The 21,653-nt window shown below is 34.1% G+C and overlaps 2 protein-coding genes, 1 long non-coding RNA gene and 2 pseudogenes across 5 annotated transcripts; 2 read left to right on the top strand and 3 right to left on the bottom strand.

Moving 5' to 3' along the window:
- Positions 1-994: 994 nt before the first annotated feature.
- Positions 995-2,495, bottom strand: LOC147948283 (uncharacterized). 2 transcript variants are annotated; one of them, XR_015573625.1, is made up of 4 exons: positions 2,315-2,472; positions 2,131-2,237; positions 1,831-1,895; positions 995-1,118 (listed from the first exon to the last, which is right to left on the bottom strand). It is a non-coding gene; the product is annotated as an uncharacterized LOC147948283 (long non-coding RNA). The 2 variants fall into 2 exon arrangements; XR_015573624.1 differs by lacking the exon at positions 995-1,118 and having other exon boundaries at positions 1,650-1,895; positions 2,315-2,495.
- Positions 2,496-5,052: 2,557 nt separating this feature from the next.
- Positions 5,053-7,274, top strand: LOC104718918 (mitogen-activated protein kinase 5). The gene is made up of 6 exons (XM_010436746.3): positions 5,053-5,446; positions 5,783-5,912; positions 5,991-6,128; positions 6,207-6,539; positions 6,613-6,796; positions 6,889-7,274. Exons 1-6 carry the CDS (start codon positions 5,280-5,282, stop codon positions 7,059-7,061), a joined length of 1,125 nt encoding a protein of 374 aa, XP_010435048.2. The 5' UTR covers positions 5,053-5,279; the 3' UTR covers positions 7,062-7,274.
- Positions 7,275-11,175: 3,901 nt separating this feature from the next.
- Positions 11,176-11,880, top strand: LOC147948282 (mitogen-activated protein kinase 5-like; annotated as a pseudogene). Its single transcript, XR_015577664.1, has 3 exons — positions 11,176-11,353; positions 11,433-11,616; positions 11,709-11,880. The product of XR_015577664.1 is annotated as a mitogen-activated protein kinase 5-like (transcript).
- Positions 11,881-12,070: 190 nt separating this feature from the next.
- On the bottom strand, positions 12,071-14,388 carry LOC147948281 (uncharacterized). The gene is made up of 4 exons (XM_087480579.1): positions 13,669-14,388; positions 13,026-13,092; positions 12,478-12,907; positions 12,071-12,355 (listed from the first exon to the last, which is right to left on the bottom strand). The coding sequence occupies exons 1-4, from the start codon at positions 14,250-14,252 to the stop codon at positions 12,351-12,353; spliced, it is 1,086 nt and encodes a 361-aa protein (XP_087336705.1). The 5' UTR covers positions 14,253-14,388; the 3' UTR covers positions 12,071-12,350.
- A 547-nt stretch (positions 14,389-14,935) lies between these two features.
- On the bottom strand, positions 14,936-16,660 carry LOC104718893 (toll/interleukin-1 receptor-like protein; annotated as a pseudogene).
- Positions 16,661-21,653: the final 4,993 nt, after the last annotated feature.

Here is a 21,653-nt window from a genome sequence, read left to right as displayed (position 1 = left end):
TCACTCAATTCTAATTTTTTTGACCCAAATGTCTTTGCTTTACAATGTCAGCCAGGAAGAAGTGAGAAGATTAAGAAAAAAAAAAGCTTTTTTATTCTTAATTCTGCTTATCCATTTCTTTTTAGAGAAAATCTCCTTTAAAAAAAAATTAAAGTGGCACTTGGACTTTGAACCTTCAAAGTTTTCAACTCTAATAATAAACTACTAAATGATTTTGTCACTTAAAATCTTGAAAATGGCTTATGTTTTAACAGTCCAAGAAGAAAAGTAAACTTAATGTTCCACACAATGGGCATTTGTCCAGAGCTTGTCATCTCCTATGATATATAATATCCATTTTGTATAGGAAAAAATACTACTTATAATTTAAGTAACGTATTTGAGCTGATGCATCATTCTGAAAGCACAAAACATACCTCTCTCTTCTCTAACCAAATCATCTCGACTCGTCAAGCCATAACCAAATCATTTTTTATTATTTTTTAAAACTTTTTATGTTTTATACTTTTTGAAATAGTTATTTTAAATATTGTTTAGAATAAAATATGGTCAATTTCTCATAAATACTATTAAAATATATATTTTTCTAAAAATACAATTCTTAGTTTTATTTTCTAAAAATAAAATTAAAATGTATTTTTCAAAATACCACAAAATTAAAATTAACGTTTTAATATTCAAAACTAAACCTTAAATCCTAAATACTATTAAATCCTATACCTTAAAAACTATACACAAAATCTACGATCTACCCAAACCTTTTTACACCTTAAAAATCAATTTTTGTGTTTATAGTATTTTTAGAAAAAATAAATTTTTGTGATATTTTTTGAAAAATAAATTAATAATTGTGTTTTTAGAAAAAATAACTTGAATTGTGATATTTTAAAGATCTATCATAATTAATAAAGTTTTGATGTGTTCAATGGTATTTTTTTTATTTTCGTTATGATTTGTTGCATCAATTTTTTAAATTACTCTAATCATCAAACCATAGACAAACAACATTTTGTTTTTTTTGTATAACTTGCCGGGGGTATCGAAGATTTTTTTTATATTTTTTAAGGAACAACATAAATATAAGAGAAATAAAAACCATGGGTGGCATCACTCTTATCCTACAAAAACAAACATATACAGAGAATGGATCAAAAATCTGTAGTCAGTAATTATCATAAGTAAAAAAGCATTATCGCATATGACAAAAATTGCATCTGAATGATTACAAGATAAACCAAAACGTGTAAAACAAACTGTAACTATCTTTACATTCTAACAATAAGTGATGTCATCTCTTAAAACACCGCACTTGTTGAACTTTCATGAAATCTATAGAGATACTAACCATTACATAACTGTCTTCTTTGAACTAATAGCAAACGCCCAACAATAGTGAATCCAACTTATGAAGAGTTCTTTAGAGATTAGAACAAACCAGATACTTGGCCACTTTCTATTAGGTGATAATACAGACTACAGAGTAATATTCTACACAAGCCTCTGAATATATTGATGGGAGTTCATATAACACATGAATTTTTTTCAAGAAAATCGATTAAACTAAAGACCAGACCAGCAGAATTTAAGTGTCTAAAATATATCATAGAGAATTCTACCAGAAGAGCTTGTTTTTTTTTGGAATGAGTGTGTACAATAAAATCTCTTGAAGCCTCATTCATAAAAGAAGCCAAATTTCATCTTCCATTCCAGCAAGAAACACACAAGGACAAAAAGGGGCAAAACTAAGTTCAAACCAGTAACAAATAAGATAGAAAAACTAATCCACTCTATCGTTTATGTAAATTTAGGTTAAGAATATGAAACCGACACCTTGCAGATAACATTTGCAATCTTCAAATCTTTTTCCAGTTCTCTTACCAAATTCATCTCCTTCACTGTCCAAAAGCGAATATATTAATATTCACAAAACCGAACGAACGTATATAGTCTTCTCAAGACATTGATTTTTTCGTAAGAGGAAAAAAGAAAGTCTTTTCAATTCAAGGTATGTGACCCATCTCTAAGCTTATCTCTGTAACTACCACACATCCCAGCTCAAAACATAAACCCCACAAAAGCAATATCGAAAGAGTAATCAACTTTGTAATTCAAAGGGAGTTAGATTAATACCCCTTTCCGAGAATTGGGACGAGGAGCTAGCTCATGTCTGGTGACGACATGTCCTTTGTCAATCCAGCGAACAAACCGGTTTTCACTGCTCGAGTTGTCATCTTTACCTGCAAAAAACTCACATAGAGTAATCGATTATGGAAATCTCAAAAAAAAAAAAAAGATTTCAATTAGATTCCCAAACCTGCATTGGAGGTAAAGCAGTCGAATCAACATATGGGAAAAGCAAAATCGATCTTGGTCTTTGTTTTTTAATTTTAGAAAAGATGGGGAAAAAAAAAGAAGAAGATATCATGATTTTCTTTTTGGGTTTCAGAATATTATATTTGACAATCGAGCATTGAATAGAAGATAATTATGTGTCCACCTAAAAAAAAGCTGATCTGTATTATTGTTATAATTTGATTGGTTACCTATTTTTACTGATGTGTTAGTTTTTGCTTCAATACAAAAGTTGAAGTGTCATCACCTGGAGAGAAACGCATTGTACTTTTATTGTATTGATCGTCATAACCAGTAATACACAGCCACTAAAACTTTTAACACCAACAAAAAATGAAGATGAAAACAAGAAACAACCTTTCTTTTAATTTTACTTATTGTTTGTGCAATAAAATGTAAATGTAACGAAGTAGAAATAATGATCTTTTTGGGGTCATAGTATAGTTTTCGAAGTTGGATGGGAAAGAGGCATACACATAAAACATATTATGAGAATTATGACTAATAATTATGTAGAATTTGAGAGACAGCTAGTGATGATCGTCACTAGTCTCTAGTGGTTGTGACCGTGGCCTTCTCAACCACTACGACTGCGCGTTTACCACGATTTACATGTCTTTAAATTTTTTGAGTAATTTCTTATGTCTATGTTTGTGGAAGTCTTTTAGGACATCTCTAACCCCACTCTATTTTAAAGTCAAAACTCTATTTTAGAATAAAATTTGCTCCAACCTTTATATTTTATTCTAAAATAGAGTAAATGATAAGATTGTTATATATTTAGAGTAATTTTTTACACGAACTCTATTTTAGAGTTAAAAATAGAGTAATACATTAGAGAAAAACAATACTCTATTTTAGAGTAAAAATAGAAATATACATTAGAGATGGTATTACGTCAATGTTGCAACCAAAAGCAAAAGAAAAAAATGTTTAACGTACTAATTTCCACTTTTAATTCCTTAACCATGTTATTATGAACAGAAAATTTACCATCTTTTTCAACCGGACAAAGATGATACATCCATATATACCTTTAAAACCACTCATACCTCATCTCTTAGATTTTTGTTTCCCGCAAAATCCATTTAGAAAATGTACAAGATATTTATTGGATGTTCCCTTGTGTCATACTTTCACACATAATAATAACGCAGACTAATAATAGAGCGTACCAATAATAGAGCGAAAAAGTTTCACACTGAAGAGTTCACCAATCACCACATATCAACTTTGAGTAAATTATTAAATCAAAATTGAGAATCCGATAGTTTAGATTGATTTCCTAATGCGTATAAAAGTGAATAGTAAAAAGTTTAGATTATAGTTAACTTAGTGGATAAATTATAAGAAATTGAAAAGTGAATTCTTATATAGCTTTTAGGCGGGATATTTAGTTTAACTAAGGCAAAACAATTATGGAGATGAGGAAGAAATAAAAACAATGATGGAGAAGAGACGACATGACGAAAAAACGTAATTGTGTACTATAATGTCGTCGCAGAAAAAAACGATTATTGATCCCACATATATGTACTCTCTTATTGTTAGGATTTAAATTCTAAAATCTGATACTCAAAAACGATTTAAAGCAAATATATATACACACACAAGATTTTCTAATGTTAATTTCTCAATGTGAAGGATATGTTATACATGGTTGACGTACATAAAACATTATTATTGAACATCCTTTATTAGATTTAAACCCCTAACTAGACTGCCTAGAGAGGAGAGTTTACCACATCTCCAACTCCAACCTTTACATATATAACACTTGACCGGAGAGATCGAATCGTCCTTCCCGATAGATAATGTATTCACAGTTTGTCTTTTTTTTTTTTTTTTTTTTTCTTTTCTTTTTTGGTTTTGGTAAGTGTGCTCGATGACTCGAGCTCGTAGTCTCAAGCATTGACCCGTGCCTGAATGCTACCGACGAGCCACTACCGACAAGAGGACTGATTGCCACATCGAATAAAGCGAAGCAGTGGAGAAGATCAAAAAAATAAAAGTGTATCGGATCTGCTACTATCACTTTTTAGCATGAATGGACTAAAAGAGAAGAAAGTGATCAGGTGATAATGTAGTTGGTATCGTTGTCCGAGAATGTCGTACCAGTTAAATAACACTCAACTATTGGAGATATATATTATATGGTATTGGTTTAATCATATACTCATATTTGATGTTTTAATGTGCCGATATGTTATGTTTGATGGTGGTTATATATGATCGTATATTACAAGGAAAACATAACGATAAAAAACTGGTAGTAAAAAAGTTGAGTCAAGTGGTTGACAGTTAGAACTGACGCAGCTAATGAGGTTTAAAACGACGACTATAGTTTAGGGAATGTTTGCTCAAGATTAGAATTTTGACTAAGCAATTCATCGGATATGCGACATTAGGAAAGATACTATATTTTTTTTGGTAAGGAGTATAAGATTTGCTTAACTGTCAAACCTAACTTGCAAAAAAAAAAAAAAATGATATGACTAATTTCGAACTATGATTAGTTACTGCCTTGGTTACACTCTTAATTTACTCCTAAGTCCTATAATAGTATAATATACAATATCTGTTTGTAGGCTCATAAATCATAATACAAACCAAAGCATATAAGGAAAAAGAAAATTATTGGGCCAGGCCCAAATATTTCTCATCCATTACAAAGAACACGTGGCGGATGGACAAGTAAATGAATCTCTTTGACCAATTCAAAAAATTTCAAACTTCGAAAAAACTAATGAAAAGAGTCGTTGTCCCTTTGTGACTTCTCTTTCTCTCTCTCTCCTGAGATTTTCAAAGCTTCGAACTTTCAACAAAATTATTATTTTACTGTTTGCAGAGACGATCATCGATCTCATCTTCAAAAACCTTGATTCTTGGGTTTTGTTTCTCTCGATTTGAGAAAAAAAAAATGGCGAATGAAATTGAATCAGCGACAGATCCAGGTGATACTAACATCAAAGGAGTTCTTGTTCATGGAGGAAGATATTTTCAGTACAATGTCCTATGGAAACTTGTTCGAAGTCTCTAACAAGTATGTTCCTCCTATTCGACCTATTGGTCGAGGAGCTTACGGTTTTGTCTGGTACGATGAATCCTATTTTTTTTCTAATTGATTTCATAGGTTTTTGAATCAGGGCTGTTTGAAAAATTCGATTTTTTTTTTTTTTTTTGTTAATTGATGATTAGTGATCATGTCCCTATTGATCTGTTTGTATTCTATGCTTGTGCTTGTGGAGTTATCTTATTTGGTATTTTATGTGTTTGTATAAAGTGAAACATGCTCTTGCTACTTTGATTGTGCAATGCTATGAGTCTTTGAATGAGGAAGATACAATTAGGTGTATAAGCGAGCAATCTTGATTTGCTTTGGTTCATTTTTGGCAAACTGATTCATGAGATTATTTGGTATTGTCTTTAGTGCTGCAGTAGATTCAGAAACACACGAAGAAATTGCAATCAAGAAGATAGGGAAAGCCTTTGACAACAAAGTAGATGCTAAGCGGACATTGAGAGAGATTAAGCTGCTTCGTCATTTGGAACATGAGAACGTAAAGTTTCCTACTCTTATCTTTCGCAGAAGCTCTTCAAATGATTAGCTAAAGGTGGTTTGGTCTTTACTTCTACAGGTTGTTGTTATAAAAGATATCATCAGACCAGCAAAGAAGGAAGATTTCGTAGATGTTTATATAGTTTTTGAGTTAATGGATACTGATCTTCATCAGATTATTCGATCAGACCAATCTTTAAATGATGATCATTGTCAGGTTCGTAACTCCTTATCTTTTACGGTTTTTTTTTAACTCGGCTATATGGTTTCAATATACTCTTTTCTTCTTGTGCAGTACTTCTTGTATCAGATTCTTCGTGGACTCAAATATATTCATTCAGCTAATGTCTTGCATCGTGACCTTAAACCGAGTAATTTGCTTCTGAATTCGAATTGTGATCTTAAGATTACGGATTTTGGTTTAGCAAGGACGACATCTGAAACAGAGTTAATGACAGAGTATGTTGTTACTCGATGGTATCGAGCACCAGAGCTGCTTCTTAATAGTTCTGAGTACACATATGCGATTGATGTTTGGTCTGTTGGTTGTATATTTGCTGAGATTATGACAAGGGAGCCTCTATTCCCAGGGAAAGACTACGTTCATCAGCTTAAACTTATAACTGAGGTATGTTCTGTTTCAGGAAAGATCTGTACAAGTTGCCATGTTTATAATGAGTTGTTTCGTGTTGTTTGAATAGTTGATAGGATCACCTGATGGAGCGAGCCTAGAGTTTCTAAGAAGCGAGAACGCGAGAAAATATGTTAAGGAACTACCAAAGTTCCCGAGGCAGAACTTTTCTACTAGGTTTCCTAGTATGAATTCTACAGCTATTGATCTGCTAGAGAAAATGCTTGTGTTTGATCCAGAGAAACGTATCACGGGTATGGTTTGAAAACTGTTACATACCGAGATTGGCATATGAGTGATGATTTCTTATTATGTTTAATCATGGATCATGCTCTTTATCTTGCAGTTGAGGAAGCACTGTGTCATCCTTACTTGTCAGCTCTTCACGATCTTAACGATGAGCCTGTTTGTTCCAAGCATTTCAGTTTCGATTTTGAGGACCCGGCTTCCACTGAAGAAGAGATTAAGGAGCTAGTATGGCTCGAATCTGTGAAGTTCAACCCTCATCCGACCATCTAAACCATTATTTAAAATATTCTAGTCAGAGGTTGAACAAAATTGCTTAGTTATGTCCATTCTTATTTGTACGGTTGCCTCATATAGCGTTTAAGCTCTGATGTTTTAGCCTTTTTCTTTCATTGTTTAATAAGCTATCTTGAAACACAAGAAAATGTTGTATGAGGATTGTCCTTGTAACCCAAGATATGTTTATTTTTCACTTTTTCTTACTCATTTGATCCACTCTGATCCTAACGCGGAAACCGTTATTGATTTCATGATTTGTGGTCTGTGCTCATATTTTTCTAGGAGTGGTAAATTCTATATTTTATCGAGTTTTGTTTATTTGCCTCAGCCAAAAACTACACGACGTTGACCGAAATTTCCTTGCTCCAATTTGGCGTCCGGTCGATTTTGACTGCTTAATACAACTTTCTATTAGAGGTTCGTAAAATGAGGTCACAAATACATGTATCAAAATGGATGCAACCACACAATTTTATCCTTTTTTTTTTTTTTTTTTTTGAAAAGGGTTAAAGTTAAACACACATTTAATGTTGTATTTTTCTTTGAATGAGATCACAAAAATAAAACATGTTCGAACGGGAAAAAAAAACATGTTTACAATGGATAGGGTGGATTTATATAGATCGATGAATGTACGTAATATTTTGAATCAACAAAAATAGTTAACACTATAATGACTAGTACTTTTACACAAGAAGGAGCGTTAACTAAGGAATAATGATCACAGAGGGTGGGCAGAGGAAAACCAAGCTAACATTTTTTTAGTCCACTCTAGAATATGCTCAACGAATTCTGCATCTGATCTGCCCAAAAAGAAAACCCATTTAAATAAAAAAAAACAAGGAAAACCAAAAAAATAATATCTTATGTAGATGTAAACATAAAAGCTGTAATCTGAAACAATGGATGATGCATTACTTGTGTTGTGTAGATATAAAGCTAGTTAAAGCAACCACAGCGTCCTTGTATTCCTCATATCCCTTGATACCATCCTCAGTACTACCGAATAGCTCCATCAGCTTGTCATGTGGTATCATGTCATTTGGATTCATCTCGTAGAAGATAGGTGTATGACTCGAAGCATTTTCATTTCCGCGCGTTTATTCATTTCCAGCAGCATCTCCTCCAAGAACCACGCCGAGCTTGTATGATTCTTGGTAATAATCATAAGTACGATCCTCGATTCTCGAATCTTGACAAAGAAATTATCGAGTTCGTCCTTTGACTCTATTCTAGTAATATCCTCCTCATCATCTGCTAAGACATTGATCCCACTCTTTTGCAAAGCGGCTCTAAGAAAGCTGGAAAACTTGCTCCGCATCTCTTGACCCCGGTAACATATATATACTTGATGTTGTGGCACAATCTATTTATGTCTTAATTACAGTAGAATAGTAGATAGAGAGAAATTAGTCGCAGGGTATAAGCTGCATCTATGAACTCAAATATAAATATGACTATATGAGGACTCTTTTAAGCAATTGTAATTTGTTAATGTCTAGCTAGGGAAGTAGTGAAGTTCTAAGAGAGAGAAGAAATCAGATCTAGTAGACATGTTCTTTTTATATATATTTCACTAGCTTTCTCTAGATCTACCAACTATGAAATTCAGATTTAATTCAGGATTACGTACATCTGATGAGGAAACGTTGTCCAGCATTGCTTTAACCTTCTCGACGATTTCATTAACAAAAGTTGCTTGATTGCTTCCAACACAAGACAAAAAGATCATTTAGAATGATAACATTGTTGCAACGGTAAAAATAATATATGCTAATTTTAATAACATCATTTGCTGTGTGGATCTAATTAAGATTTTTGTAACCGATAAGATTTTAAATTCCACATATTAAGAAATTTCGTCATAAAAGAGCATAAATCACTAAACTTTCATTGTTAATTAGATTTTTGATTTTCTAAGTACAAGTCGGCGATAAACCTCGATATATATATTAATTTTTTATTGTCCTAGTTTTGTGTGTGTGTGTGTATTCACCATCTTCGGTCATTTCGTTGGTTTAGACTACTTAGGTTAAATTAAACAACTATGACTAACTCGTAACGGAGGAACTCAAACTCTCAGCTTACTAGACCATTAGGGCATTCTTAATGGGAGAACTTTTTTTTGTGTTTTTAGATTAAATATATAGTGAAAATAATGTAAGATTAGTTGTTAAGATCATAGGTAAAAAAAATGGGGAACTAATTTTAGTGTTCTTAAAATAAAAATATAGTGTTTAAGAACATGTTTTAAGATTTAATACAAAAACAAAAAAAAGCTTAGTTGATGAACAAACTAATACAACTAATCCTAAAAGAAGAGTTAGGTCTGAATTTAAAGCTCTGTCTCGTTTTCGTTGAAGTTCCAGTCTCTGACAAGGTCTCTTCTCACAGCACGGCTTCGTACTAAGCGTGGTGAGGCTCCTTCACCTGCTTGGGAAATTGGGTTGTGGGGTTTACCTTTGAGGATGATGCAGGGAAAGTGTTTACCTTTGAGGATGATGCAGGGAAAGTGTTTACCTTTGAGGGTTATCTTCCTTGTGAGGCAGCTGACAATCACAGAGCATCTACCTTCGTTGTCTGAGCTAGAAACAGAGTAGCTTCTAAATGAGTGGGATGAGCTCTCTACACTATGGCACACGGGGTTTGAATCACAACAGCACACTTGCTCTTTAAAATTCCTGCGTTTAGACATAGTCCAATGGTTTCAGAAACATACGAATGGAACATAAGATAAAGGTTTGCTGCGAGTGATCTCACCATTTCTGTGGAACAAGTTACTTGAAAAAGGACCCTTCATTGTGAAATAAATAGAACAAGAACTAAGCTAACCATTCACAAAAAGTCAATTCCTTTACTCACGAAATCTAAGCAAAATCAGACACCGTTTCAAACAACAATATTGAACTTCTTCGAATCACCAACTTACTCATGAACACTAGCAAGCAAAAACAAAGACAATGCAAAATTTTACATCATTCGAAAAAAGAGGAACCCAATTTACAGTTCAGAGGCAATCTTCACACCATCATCAAGACCAATTCACAACACTCCTATCAGTTCTCACATGATATCTCAGTAAGCACAACAAGGTGACAACTGTTACCTGTTACCTTTCTTAAGACCAAGACAATGATCCAATCCATTGAAAACAACAGGAACATCAACCTTCAACTTCTCCCCATCATCAGCCCACACGAATACCAAATTAAGTATCTTTCCAGTTTCTTCCTCTCTGTGAATCTAACAAGAAACACCAAAACCAATCACTAAACTCAAAACTCACTCACAATATCTACATTTTACTAAATCCAACGATTGAAACTGAAATCTTAAGAATAATACCCTGAGGGGGAAGTACTCGACCCGATTCAACAAGCAACGAAGAGCTCTGACCAGCTCGGATCTGAAGCGGGAATCCGACTGCGGGAAAACCACGGCGGGAATCCGACCAATCGTCCGGTCTCGAGCCGATACTCCTCGACCCGTGGCTTCGCGTGGAATCGATTTGGGTGTTTTAATCGGAAGATTTTCGTGTTTATACGGCGAGGATGAAGGAAACGAAGCCGCGATATCGAAGAAGAAGGTGAATGCTACTTTTTTCGACCAATCAGAAGAGAGGAAAAATATTAGAACAGCCTTTGGATCAGTTCTGAACCAAGATCAATATTTTTGATCTAAGCCCACTGTTACATTTTTTTATTATTTAGTTGGGCTTAGAACAGGGGGAAAATTATCCCATTAAGGATGGCCTTATAAACTGGCTAATAAGGAAAAGTCGGTTTTTCTTACATTTTAAAAATAAATTTTACAAAGCTATTATGATCTCTCTAGTTAGGTAAGGTACGCGTAATTGGATTTTCTTACGCATAACATTACATTTGATTAACCTCAATAGTCAAATATTAATGATGTGATCAGGGAAACTTATATATATTAGTTACGCTAACAACAATTTAAAAATTTGGTATAATAAATACATGTTCGGTTAATTGGAAACCCTTGTAGGTGCTTGACTTTGACTATGTCTTGGTAACTCACTCATCGACAGAAATAGTAAGAAAAAAAACAATTTTCTTTTTCTCAATTTTTTTAAATGCCAAGAGTTAATGACAGAGTATGTTGTTACTCGATGGTACAGAGCACCAGAGCTGCTTCTTAATAGTTCTGAGTACACATATGCGATTGATGTTTGGTCTGTTGGTTGTATATTTGCTGAGATTATGACAAGGGAGCCTCTATTCCCGGGGAAAGACTACGTTCATCAGCTTAAACTTATAACTGAGGTATGTTCTGTTATTGCCTTAAACTTCTATCTGTGTTTGCTGTTATGTGTTTATGGGTTGTTTCTTGTTGTTTAAATAGTTGATAGGATCACCTGATGGAGCGAGCCTAGAGTTTCTAAGAAGCGAGAACGCGAGAAAATATGTTAAGGAACTACCTAAGTTCCCGAGGCAGAACTTTTCTACTAGGTTTTCTAGTATGAATTCTACAGCTATTGATCTACTAGAGAAAATGCTTGTGTTTGATCCAGAGAAACGTATCACGGGTATGATTTTGGAAACTGTTACATACCGAGATTGATATATGAGTGATGAGTTCTTATTTTTTTAATCATGGATCATGCTCTTTATCTTGTAGTTGAGGAAGCACTGTGTCATCCTTACTTGTCAGCTCTTCACGACCTTAATGATGAGCCTGTTTGTTCCAAGCATTTCAGTTTCGATTTTGAGGACCCGGCTTCCACTGAAGAAGGATTAAGGAGCTAGTATGGCTCGAATCTGTGAAGTTCAATCCTCATCCGACCATTTAAAACAGAATTCAAGATGGGGGCATGCAAATATCATACTCTGAAATTGAGAAAAATTTACTAGTTAGACACCGTTTAAACTCTGTTTCTGCTACATCTCATGTTGTTCGTTGTTTAAAGCTTTTCCATTAGTTAGAAAAGCTATCTTGCAACGCACGGCATTGTTGTATAAGAATCCTTGCAACCCAAGACATATTTTTAATCATTTGCAGCTTCAAAATCTAGGATACAGAGTTTGATACCAAGCAAAGTTCTTGATCCCATTAAGCTAAAGCTTGATGTAGACTTGGACTACTTTACAACTTTAACTTTAATTTTGTAATAATTAAGAAGTATACACTACAGCTGAAAAGAACATCAAAAAGATCAGAAAGATTTGGAAGACATTGCAGAAGAAGAAACTGACTCCTTGATTAAAGTGTTGACTAACACTTTCTTAACTTCTTGGACGATTTCTTCAATAAAATCAACTTCTAGTCTGTCAAAAGAGTGAAAGGATAAACTCTATGAGACGCTTTGGTCAATATGGTATGTACTATGTATATGTACACACTAAATGAAACTTTTAGATGTGCAAATTAAAATAGGAAAAGTAATTACTTAGTTCGTGGATATAAAATTTTATCTTTAGTGGTAGCAACAACTCTAAAGAGCTCTTCCATTGGTTGATTTTGTCTTCATATCTAGTCCATTTCTCTATCAGCTGGTCATCGAGTATCATGTCCATTGGGTCCACCTCGTAGAAGATAGGAATGAGTCGCATCACGTTCTTGTCCACGCATTTTCTAATCTCCGTTAGCTCATCCAAGCAACATCGGGACCTCGTGTAAGTCTTAGTGAAGATCACAACTGCAATCCTAGACTGTTGAATCTCCTTAAACTTACCAACTAGGGACTCTTTTCCACTGTGTTCTTTTTCAACCAAGACGTTGATGTGACTCTCTTTCATGGCAGCTTTGAGAGAGCTAGCGAATTTGTAGTAGATATCTAGACCTCGGAAACTAAGGAACACTGGATATTGCGGCACAATCTAGAGATAATGTAGTTAGATGGATCAATCACTACATTCAAAGTGCTTGAAAATAGCAGAACACTTTAATATACACACAAAAGTCTCATTGTAGTTGTAGTGATAGGCCTTTATGTACCTTGTATAGCATTTCTTTCACACTCTCAACGATTTTATCTACAAGGACGTCTTGAGTTCTTTGGCCGCTTCAATAAAAACAAATGATGATATCAGTTGTATTGGCTCAAATATTTTAACATTGTAAACCTAATAGTATGGTTTGGTCTAGTGCCAAAGTTCTACAGTCCACCAATATGGTTGTTTTGTCCTTGTGTAATTTATTACTTCATCCGTTCCTTATTAATCATATTTCTAGAAGAAAAAAATTGTTTCAAAAAGATGTTATTTTTAAGTTATCAATGCACTTTTTAATAGGTTTTGATGACGCTTTGTAGATTTAATAAGTAAAAATTATTGATTTGGAGTTATAGAAAATTACAAAAAGCAAACATTTATAAAAGTTTTAATATGTGTGAAAAACTAAAAATATGATCAATAATTAGGAACTGATGGAGTAAGTCCTAGTCTATTTTATTTGGTCCATGTCATATATACTTTTAGGCCCCTTCTGTGTTAGACTGCGAAAATCGATTAGAAAACAATGAGAAAGAACTTTAAAACGGATTTGAAATCCTCAAGATTTGATATTTTTCCTTAATTAATTCAAGCTACCTTCTTACTTTAGATATAGGATTTAGTGTGTTAAGTTATAAGAAGCAAACCAGCTGTTAATGGGCAAGCCGAGGCAAATGGCAAAAGATACCAAAGCTCCCTTCAAGGAGTAGAACGGCTCCGGACTATAGGTCAATCCCATGCACTTCGTGACAGATTCCAAAGCTTCCCTCCAGCTAAGGAACCTCCTCTCCGCATCCTCCAAGGCTTGTGTACTAACCTTTCTTGCCTTTTGGCGTTCTTCATCTTCCAACCACTTGAGATTCTCCTTGAAACGACTTGCTCCATAAAGTTTGACGTGGGAGGCATTTACAGCAAAGAAGATGGGAAGAGGATCAAGCTTCCTCAGATCCATTTGTTTCTTGATCTCCACCAACTCGTCCAAACACCATTGCGACTCGGAAAAGTTCTCTGAAAATATCACAACCGCGATACTCGATTCTCTTATTAGCTTCAACAGATTCTCACTAATTGGTTTCCCTCTCACTGCGTTATCGTCCGTTTCCACATTGACTTCGTTCTTGATTAACCTCTCTTTGAGAATACCTAAGAAGCTGTCGCGAACGTCGCTGCCACGGAAACTGATGAACACTTTAAGCTTTGGTGGAGGTCTCCCATTTATTGCAGATTCCATCTCTCTTAATTTCTGATTTGTTTGTTGATTTATTGATAGTCCTTAGTGGAGAGACTTTTGGATGGATCTCATATTATTTCTGTTTTTTATTTTAATTTGTCTACACCCTCAGGCGCCTTACTTTATACTATGTTCCAAGACTTCCAACCAATAATTGATCTTATTTATTTGTTTCTACCCGACAAGTTACAATTGTTGTAATAGTGTACTATATCTCAATCATGCACCTACAGAACAACAAACTTATATCAATCATTCAAACTAATTTTAATATTATGCTACGATAAATTTGAAAAAGTTTCTTATTTTGTAGATTTAAACATCACATTTTAATCTAGATATGTTTATATGGTTTTTGATAAATTTTGCGAGAAAGAAAATGTATATCGAAGTATCGAACTACATACCTTAGTATTTTTTTTTTTTGAACAAACATCGAAATTCATACGAAATGAAAACAAAAGTAGATAGATGTGATTTGTAGTAATTGATAGATAGACGTGATATTAGTATTAGATTCCTGGATCTTAGTATTAGATGACGCATACAAAAATTTAGCGATACCGTTAGTATATATCTTGTATGGTATCTCTTTGTATAAATCATATAAAAGTCAAGGGTAGAGTAAAAGAAACTGTCTGCGTCAAATCCCATCACTAAGCTCTTGCACTTTATGTTCATAATCAGTAATCACAAGTGCGATCATTAACTCTCGAGCCTTGACAAAAAAGTCTATCAACTTCGTCTCCTGATTCTATTCTAGTAATGTTTTCATCATCTAGAAAGACGTTGATCCCACTCCTTCGTAAAGCGGCTCTAAGAAAGCTGGAGAACTTGTTGCGGAGCTCTGGACTCATGAAACTTATGTTCACTTGATGTTGCGGCACAATCTAGAGCGTTAATTACAACCATTAGCCACGCACTAAATTTATATACTCAATTAAATAAATAAGCGAATGGAACATTTTAGCTTTTGTAAATCTTAACCTAATCAAGTGCTGAAGACCTAAGAGATTGAAGAAATAGAATCAAATAACATACATGTGTTCTTTTTATACACTTTTTTTTTTTTGAAAAAGAAAAAGAAAGTTTGATTTAAAAGGATTACGTACAAGTGATGAGGAAACGTTTTCCAGCATTGCGTTAACCTTCTCGACGATTTCATTAACGAAGGTTGCTTGGGTTGCTTCCAAAGCAAACAAGAATAAAGTCATTAAGTATAATAACGATGTTGCAAATTGCAATGGAAGAAACTATTGCTAAATAACGTCATTTTTGCGTGTGTAAGACAGCTATACGACTTTAAATTTCCACATATTAGGAATCTCGCATTAAAAAATTAAAAGATGTAATCTTAATTATCGAAAAAAAACATAAATCACTACATCCATATTTAATTAGGTTTGAGTCTTTGAGAAAGAAATATGGTGATTGGGGTGATCAGTACGGTTCTCGTTCATTTTTAACTATTTAGAACATTAATCAAGCTTTCGCATTTTGAGTGTGTTAAAAATATAACTAGGAAAATGAAAACTCTTAAATTTAATTAGTAAAACCAGATTTTTGTGTGTTTATATGGTATGAAACTCTATTCAACAAAAAAATGTCAAACTGATTTGCATTGCGTTTGCGTATATATATGTGCAATGAGGTCCGTGGATAAACAAGAGTCTGCATGACCATTTTTCTAAGAGGTACAAGATTTAACCCGTAATGCAGACCCCGGAAGATATTTTATATGTAATTTTATATAATTTATTTAGTGTAAGCTGTTAAATATATATATATATATATATATATATATATAAATAGATTCCAATACCTATAGGCTATATAATAAGTTTAAAACACATTGTCTACTTAAATTAATCAAACCTCTCCTTTTTATATGTCAAGCCCAAGCGGGAAGCGACCGAAATCAAAGCTCTCCTCCATCCATTGAATCTTTCCTCTGCATCCTCCTATGCCTTCTTACTAATCTGCCTAGCCTTTTTCCGTTCTTTGTGCTCCAACCGTAGTAGATTGTAGTCGAAAATACTTCGTTGTGCCTGAGGTTTGACGTGAGAAGTCTCAACCTCGAAAAAGATAGGACAACAATCAAGCATCTTAAGATCCATTTGTTTCTCGATCTCCACCAACTCGTCCAAGCACCATGTCGATTCCGGATAGTTCTCCGAGAAGATCACAACAGCGATCCTAGAGTTTCTTATAAGCTTCAAAAGATTCTCGTCGATGGGTTTTCCCCTAGGTGCGTCCTCGTCCGTTACCACGTTGATACCATTCTTTATCAATGCATCTTTGAGAAAGCTGAAGAAGTTATGGCGAACGTCGCTGCCTCGGAAACTTACGAACACTTGATGCTGCGGTGGAGCTGTGCCCTTCACGGCCAATGCCTTATCTTGGTTCATTCTATACTCTTGTGTTTTCGGTAGCAAAATAGAAACGGTCTCGGCCCTCACTCGTTATTTATCCTAAATTGTAATGTTGAATATTCAATTGTTACATATTTCTGATCAATTTTAGATAGAATGAAAGTTGCACGATCTGGCGTCAGTATTCAAACCATTAAGGTAAGGTTGATTTTTCTTACATTTTAAAATTGACTTTTACAAATCTATTATGATCTCTAGTTAGGTAAGGTACGCGTAACTTCATTTTTCTTGCGCATAACATTTTATTAACCTCAGTAGTCAAATTTAATGATATATAACATTTTATTAACCTCAGTAGTCAAATTTAATGATATATATATGATCAGGGAAAACTGGATGTCACGCTAACTACAATTTAAAATATGTTCGGATAATTGGAAACCTGTTGTGAAACACTTAGTGGACTCTATATAGACCGGCCCGTATATTATCCATGGAGTCTCGGTCCATCGGCCATATTCAGTCCGCACACCTTCGGCCCATGAGCCGAAGCCTTACTCGGCCATTACTTCCTTATGTCGGTTTAAGCTTTAGCCTTGTATTCTACTATATATATGCATGTAACCTCGGGATTAATCAATAAGAATAACAAGAGCTTTATCCCTAAAGTCTATATTCATAACACGTTATCAGCACGATAGCCTCAAACCCTAAAAACCCTAAGGCAGCCGCCGATCTCTTCTTCTTCCCTAAAACCCTAAACTGCCTCTTGTTCTTCATCTCCTTCGAGATCTTCTCTTGGTCTCGAAGTTCTTTCTGTTGATACACGAGCATCCTTAGCTCGTGATCGAGATCTTCTCAAAACCTTATCGAGGTTTGTGGTTACTTGGTTCGGGGGTGAGTTCGCGCGCAAGGAGCTGTTCGCGGGAAGCAGTTCGAGTTCGCGGGAAGCAGTTCGTTCGTGGAAGCTGTTCGAGGTTCGAGGTTCGTGAGATATCTGAGGTCTTTAGCTCCCAGATCATATCCGGTCAGAATCCTTGTGGTGTTAAGGTAAACAATATCTAACCCTCTCAAAACCCTATGACCGAATTGAACCTTAAAACTATCGGACCCTAAAACATCCAAGTACACAATCTAACAAAGTTTAAATTCCCCTAATTCCTAAGACTTAAAATCGGATTGTTAGGTTGTTAGATTGATTGATAATTGCACCAAACTTTGTCAAGCTTAAAATCGGAATTGATTGTTTAAAGTTGCTTGAATTGTTATGTTGCATAAGAACCTAGAACTATATTGTTAGGATCATAAGATAGAATTTGATCAAGCTGTTCTAGGATGATAAACTTGGATTGATTCATGCATAATATTGAAATCGAAATTGCTTAAAGGTTGAATTAATTGGCTGCATGAACTAGTTTTGTGATCTAGGATTGAATCCGATCTAAAGAAAATTTTGTTAATTTTCCATAATCATGAAAACATATATTTTCGGAATTAAAAATATTAGGATAAGTTCCTAAATAAATTTAGCAATTATCCAAAGTCTTAAAAGATTAAATCCTAGACTAAATAGGAAACTTAAGAAAAAGGAAATCCTATCTAAAATTGTTGCATGCCTAGACTATTTGCTTTTGTTGCATGCATGAATTTAAACCATAAACCAAATTTGGCAAGGCATGGTTCTATCTTAAATATCGCATGGCCTAAGGCATGGTTTGGTCTCAAATACCGCATGTCCTATTGATTGAAGGCATGGTTCGATCTTAAATATCGCATGGCCTAAGGCATGATTCGGTCTCAAATACCGCATGTCCTATTGATTGAATGCATGGTTCGATCTCAAATATCGCATGCTAATATTCGGATGTCTATTTCTGTTGTGCGCAGATGGCAAGCCTTAAGAGCCTAGACTATGCTAGCCTAAGTGCTTCTGGTGAAAACTACTTGACTTGGGCATTGGACACCAAGATCAGCCTGAGAGCAAAAGGTCTATACGAATGCATTGAGAGTGACAATAAGTGTTCCGAAGAGGACAAGTGTAAGGCGTGTTTTTATATACGTCATCATATGGATATAAGCCTCAAAGAGCAGTACCTTACTATTGAAGATCCTCTTGAACTTTGGACAGAGTTGAAAGACAGATATGGGTACAAACAGATTGTACTCCTACCAAAGGCTCAAGAGGATTGGAGAACCCTAAGGATCCAGGATTTCAAATCCTTGGACGAGTACCACTTAGAGCTATTCACGATAGCATCAAAGTTGAAGTTATGTGGTCTCAAGGTTACTGATGAGGACTTGATAGAGAAGACACTCTCAACCTTTCACACCAATGACAAACTGCTCCAACAGCGAATTCGTGAAAGGAATTTTCAGACATTTGCAAGTCTCTTCTCTTGCTTGTACGAGCAAGAAATCTTGAAGAAAAACCCAGAAGCCACCTTGGTGCATCTCGATGATGAAGGAGACTTCGATCATGAGAATGATGACTCCCTAGAGACTTCCGATCTCCTTAAAGAGGATGAATGTATTTTCGGTTTTATTTTGGTTTAAAACTATGCTTTCATGCTTTGATGTATTGGATAATTGATTTGGTTTAAATTCAAGGATTTATTTTAAATTATTTGCCTTATTAAATTAAAACACAAATGTTGTTTTATATAGAAAATGGCTGAGGATATGAGTGAACTAGTGGGGGACAGTGGATCAAGCCACACTATTTAAAGAGATAAAAGATATTTTATAAACCTCACCATGAAAAATGCCAATATTAGTACAATTGCGGGTATAGCTAATTTGATAGAGGGCTACGGCCAGGCTCACATTTTGTTGCCTAATGGCACACACATTGAATTAATTGATGCCTTATATTCACCCAGCTCTAAGAGAAACTTATTGAACTTTAAAGATATAAGATTAAATGGTTATCATGTGGAAACCAAGGGTGAAGGAACTAGAGAGTTCCTATATATTACAGAAATTGTAAAAGGACAAAAGAAGGTCCTAGAGACTATACCTGCACTAGCCACTGGTTTATACCATGCTAAGATTAACATGATAGAGGCTAACTTGGCTAAGCACAGAATGTTCAATGAACAGTTCACTCTATGGCATAACCGGCTAGGCCACCCGGGTTCAAACATGATGCGTAAACTGATTAAGATGTCGAATGGGCACAACCTAAGTGAAAGGAAAGTTATCCCTAAACATCTCACGTGTGTAGCATGTGCACGAAGGGAAACTTGTTATAAGGCCTTCACCAGTAAAAGTCACAAGAGAGACTTTAAACTTTCTGGAAAGGATACAAGGTAATATATGTGGACCAATCATTACAAGAAAGTAATGCTATTGCAACAATATATTTGCTATGATTGTATTCGTTACGATTTTGTAATAAATTTAGCTACATTTTTGTAATGATTGAATGCACGTCACAATTTTATCATAAATTTATTGTAAAGTAATGACAAACCAGTTCGTTGCATTTTTTTTGTTACAAATTAGTAACATTATTGCAACATAAAAAATATGTTACAAAATTTGCAAGAAATATTTAACGATTATTAATTATGGTAAAATTTGCAAGAAAATTATAGTAAAATTATGTGGTAGGATATGTGACACCTTTGTCACTATATTCACAACAATTTATAACTCTTTTGCAACAGTTGCTTCTTTTAGCTCTCAAACAACAACATACAAAGTGAGATACACCTATGAAAAGAAACAGATTACAACAACAACATACAGGAAGACATTAGTCAAACAAGCTAAACTATATTAGTCAAACAAACTAAACTATGTCACCAAGGAGTTCGCCGGATAAATTCATCGTTGAGCTCTTGATAGAGGATCAAGATGATATGAGTTTTTTCTATCAAACTCCAATAAGTAGAGACATGAGATAGATAGACATGAAGCAAACTTAAGATAAATGTTTAACTATAACTATATATAATATGTATATATAATCATATATACATATATGATTACTGATTACATATAACACGAAAGCTATCAATATATGTATAACAATATGTATACATAATCATATATAATGTCTCAAAATTCATATATATATAACATGAAAGTTATACGCTTTTTCCTCTAAGCTAACATTTGTCCTTGTTAGTCATTTAGATAATTACACAAATCCAACATTTACGTTCAAATAAATTAATTTTATTAGTTTCGAGTATATTATTTAGCATATGTGGGAAAAGAAATTAAGTTCCCCCTATTTTCCGCTTGTTTTTCTTTTCTTTTTTAATAATATTTTGTAGATTTGGCTTAATCTACTATTATTCAGTATCTTTGAAACGATTTTATTTTACTTTGCATATATAGGTAATAGGTTAAGAATGTGTTGCTTATATATAGGTAATAGGTTAAGAATGTGCTTCTATACATTAGTAAGCAAGGTTTTTTATTATCTCCAAACGTAAACAAAGTTCTCCATTACCCAGTTTTGTTATAGTTTTTTTGTCGTTAAGTGGTATAAGTTCTGTTTTAGTTTTGATTTTGTTATTTTTAATATATATAGATGAATCCTATGGAAAATACTTGAGAAGGCACTCCGGCTGTTTTACGTGTTTTTAATATTCCATCAACTCAAGATTCAAGACTGAATGAAATGGTAAGAACAAATTAAAATATTTAAAGACTCTTCTTTTTGTTTTTTTTAGAAACAATTATTTTGCATCATATGTGTAACTATTTTGATTCTTTTTGCAGGTTCAAACGCAATGAGATAAGAATGGTCTAACTTTTCTGGTCACATCAAATTATTCAACTATACCGATAAAGCCAAAAAGCTAAGTGGAGAAGCCAAACACCTTCCAAGAGCCGGATGTTTGATCAGAATGGTTTGGGATCTCATATTGAGCTGGTTCACGTTCATATGCCGAAGTTGCTGATATTTTAATATTTGACTATTTAATAAAATTAAGTTGTTATTTCTTATCTTTATCTTTTGAATATATTTTTATTTTATGAGTCGGTAACGAGTCCTAGACGAGTCGGGGATGAG

This window comes from Camelina sativa, chromosome 2 (assembly GCF_030686135.1).
Source record: "Camelina sativa cultivar CO46 ecotype springtype chromosome 2, ASM3068613v1".
Classification (NCBI taxonomy): Eukaryota; Viridiplantae; Streptophyta; class Magnoliopsida; order Brassicales; family Brassicaceae; genus Camelina; species Camelina sativa.
This window is presented reverse-complemented; position numbering and strand designations above follow the sequence as displayed.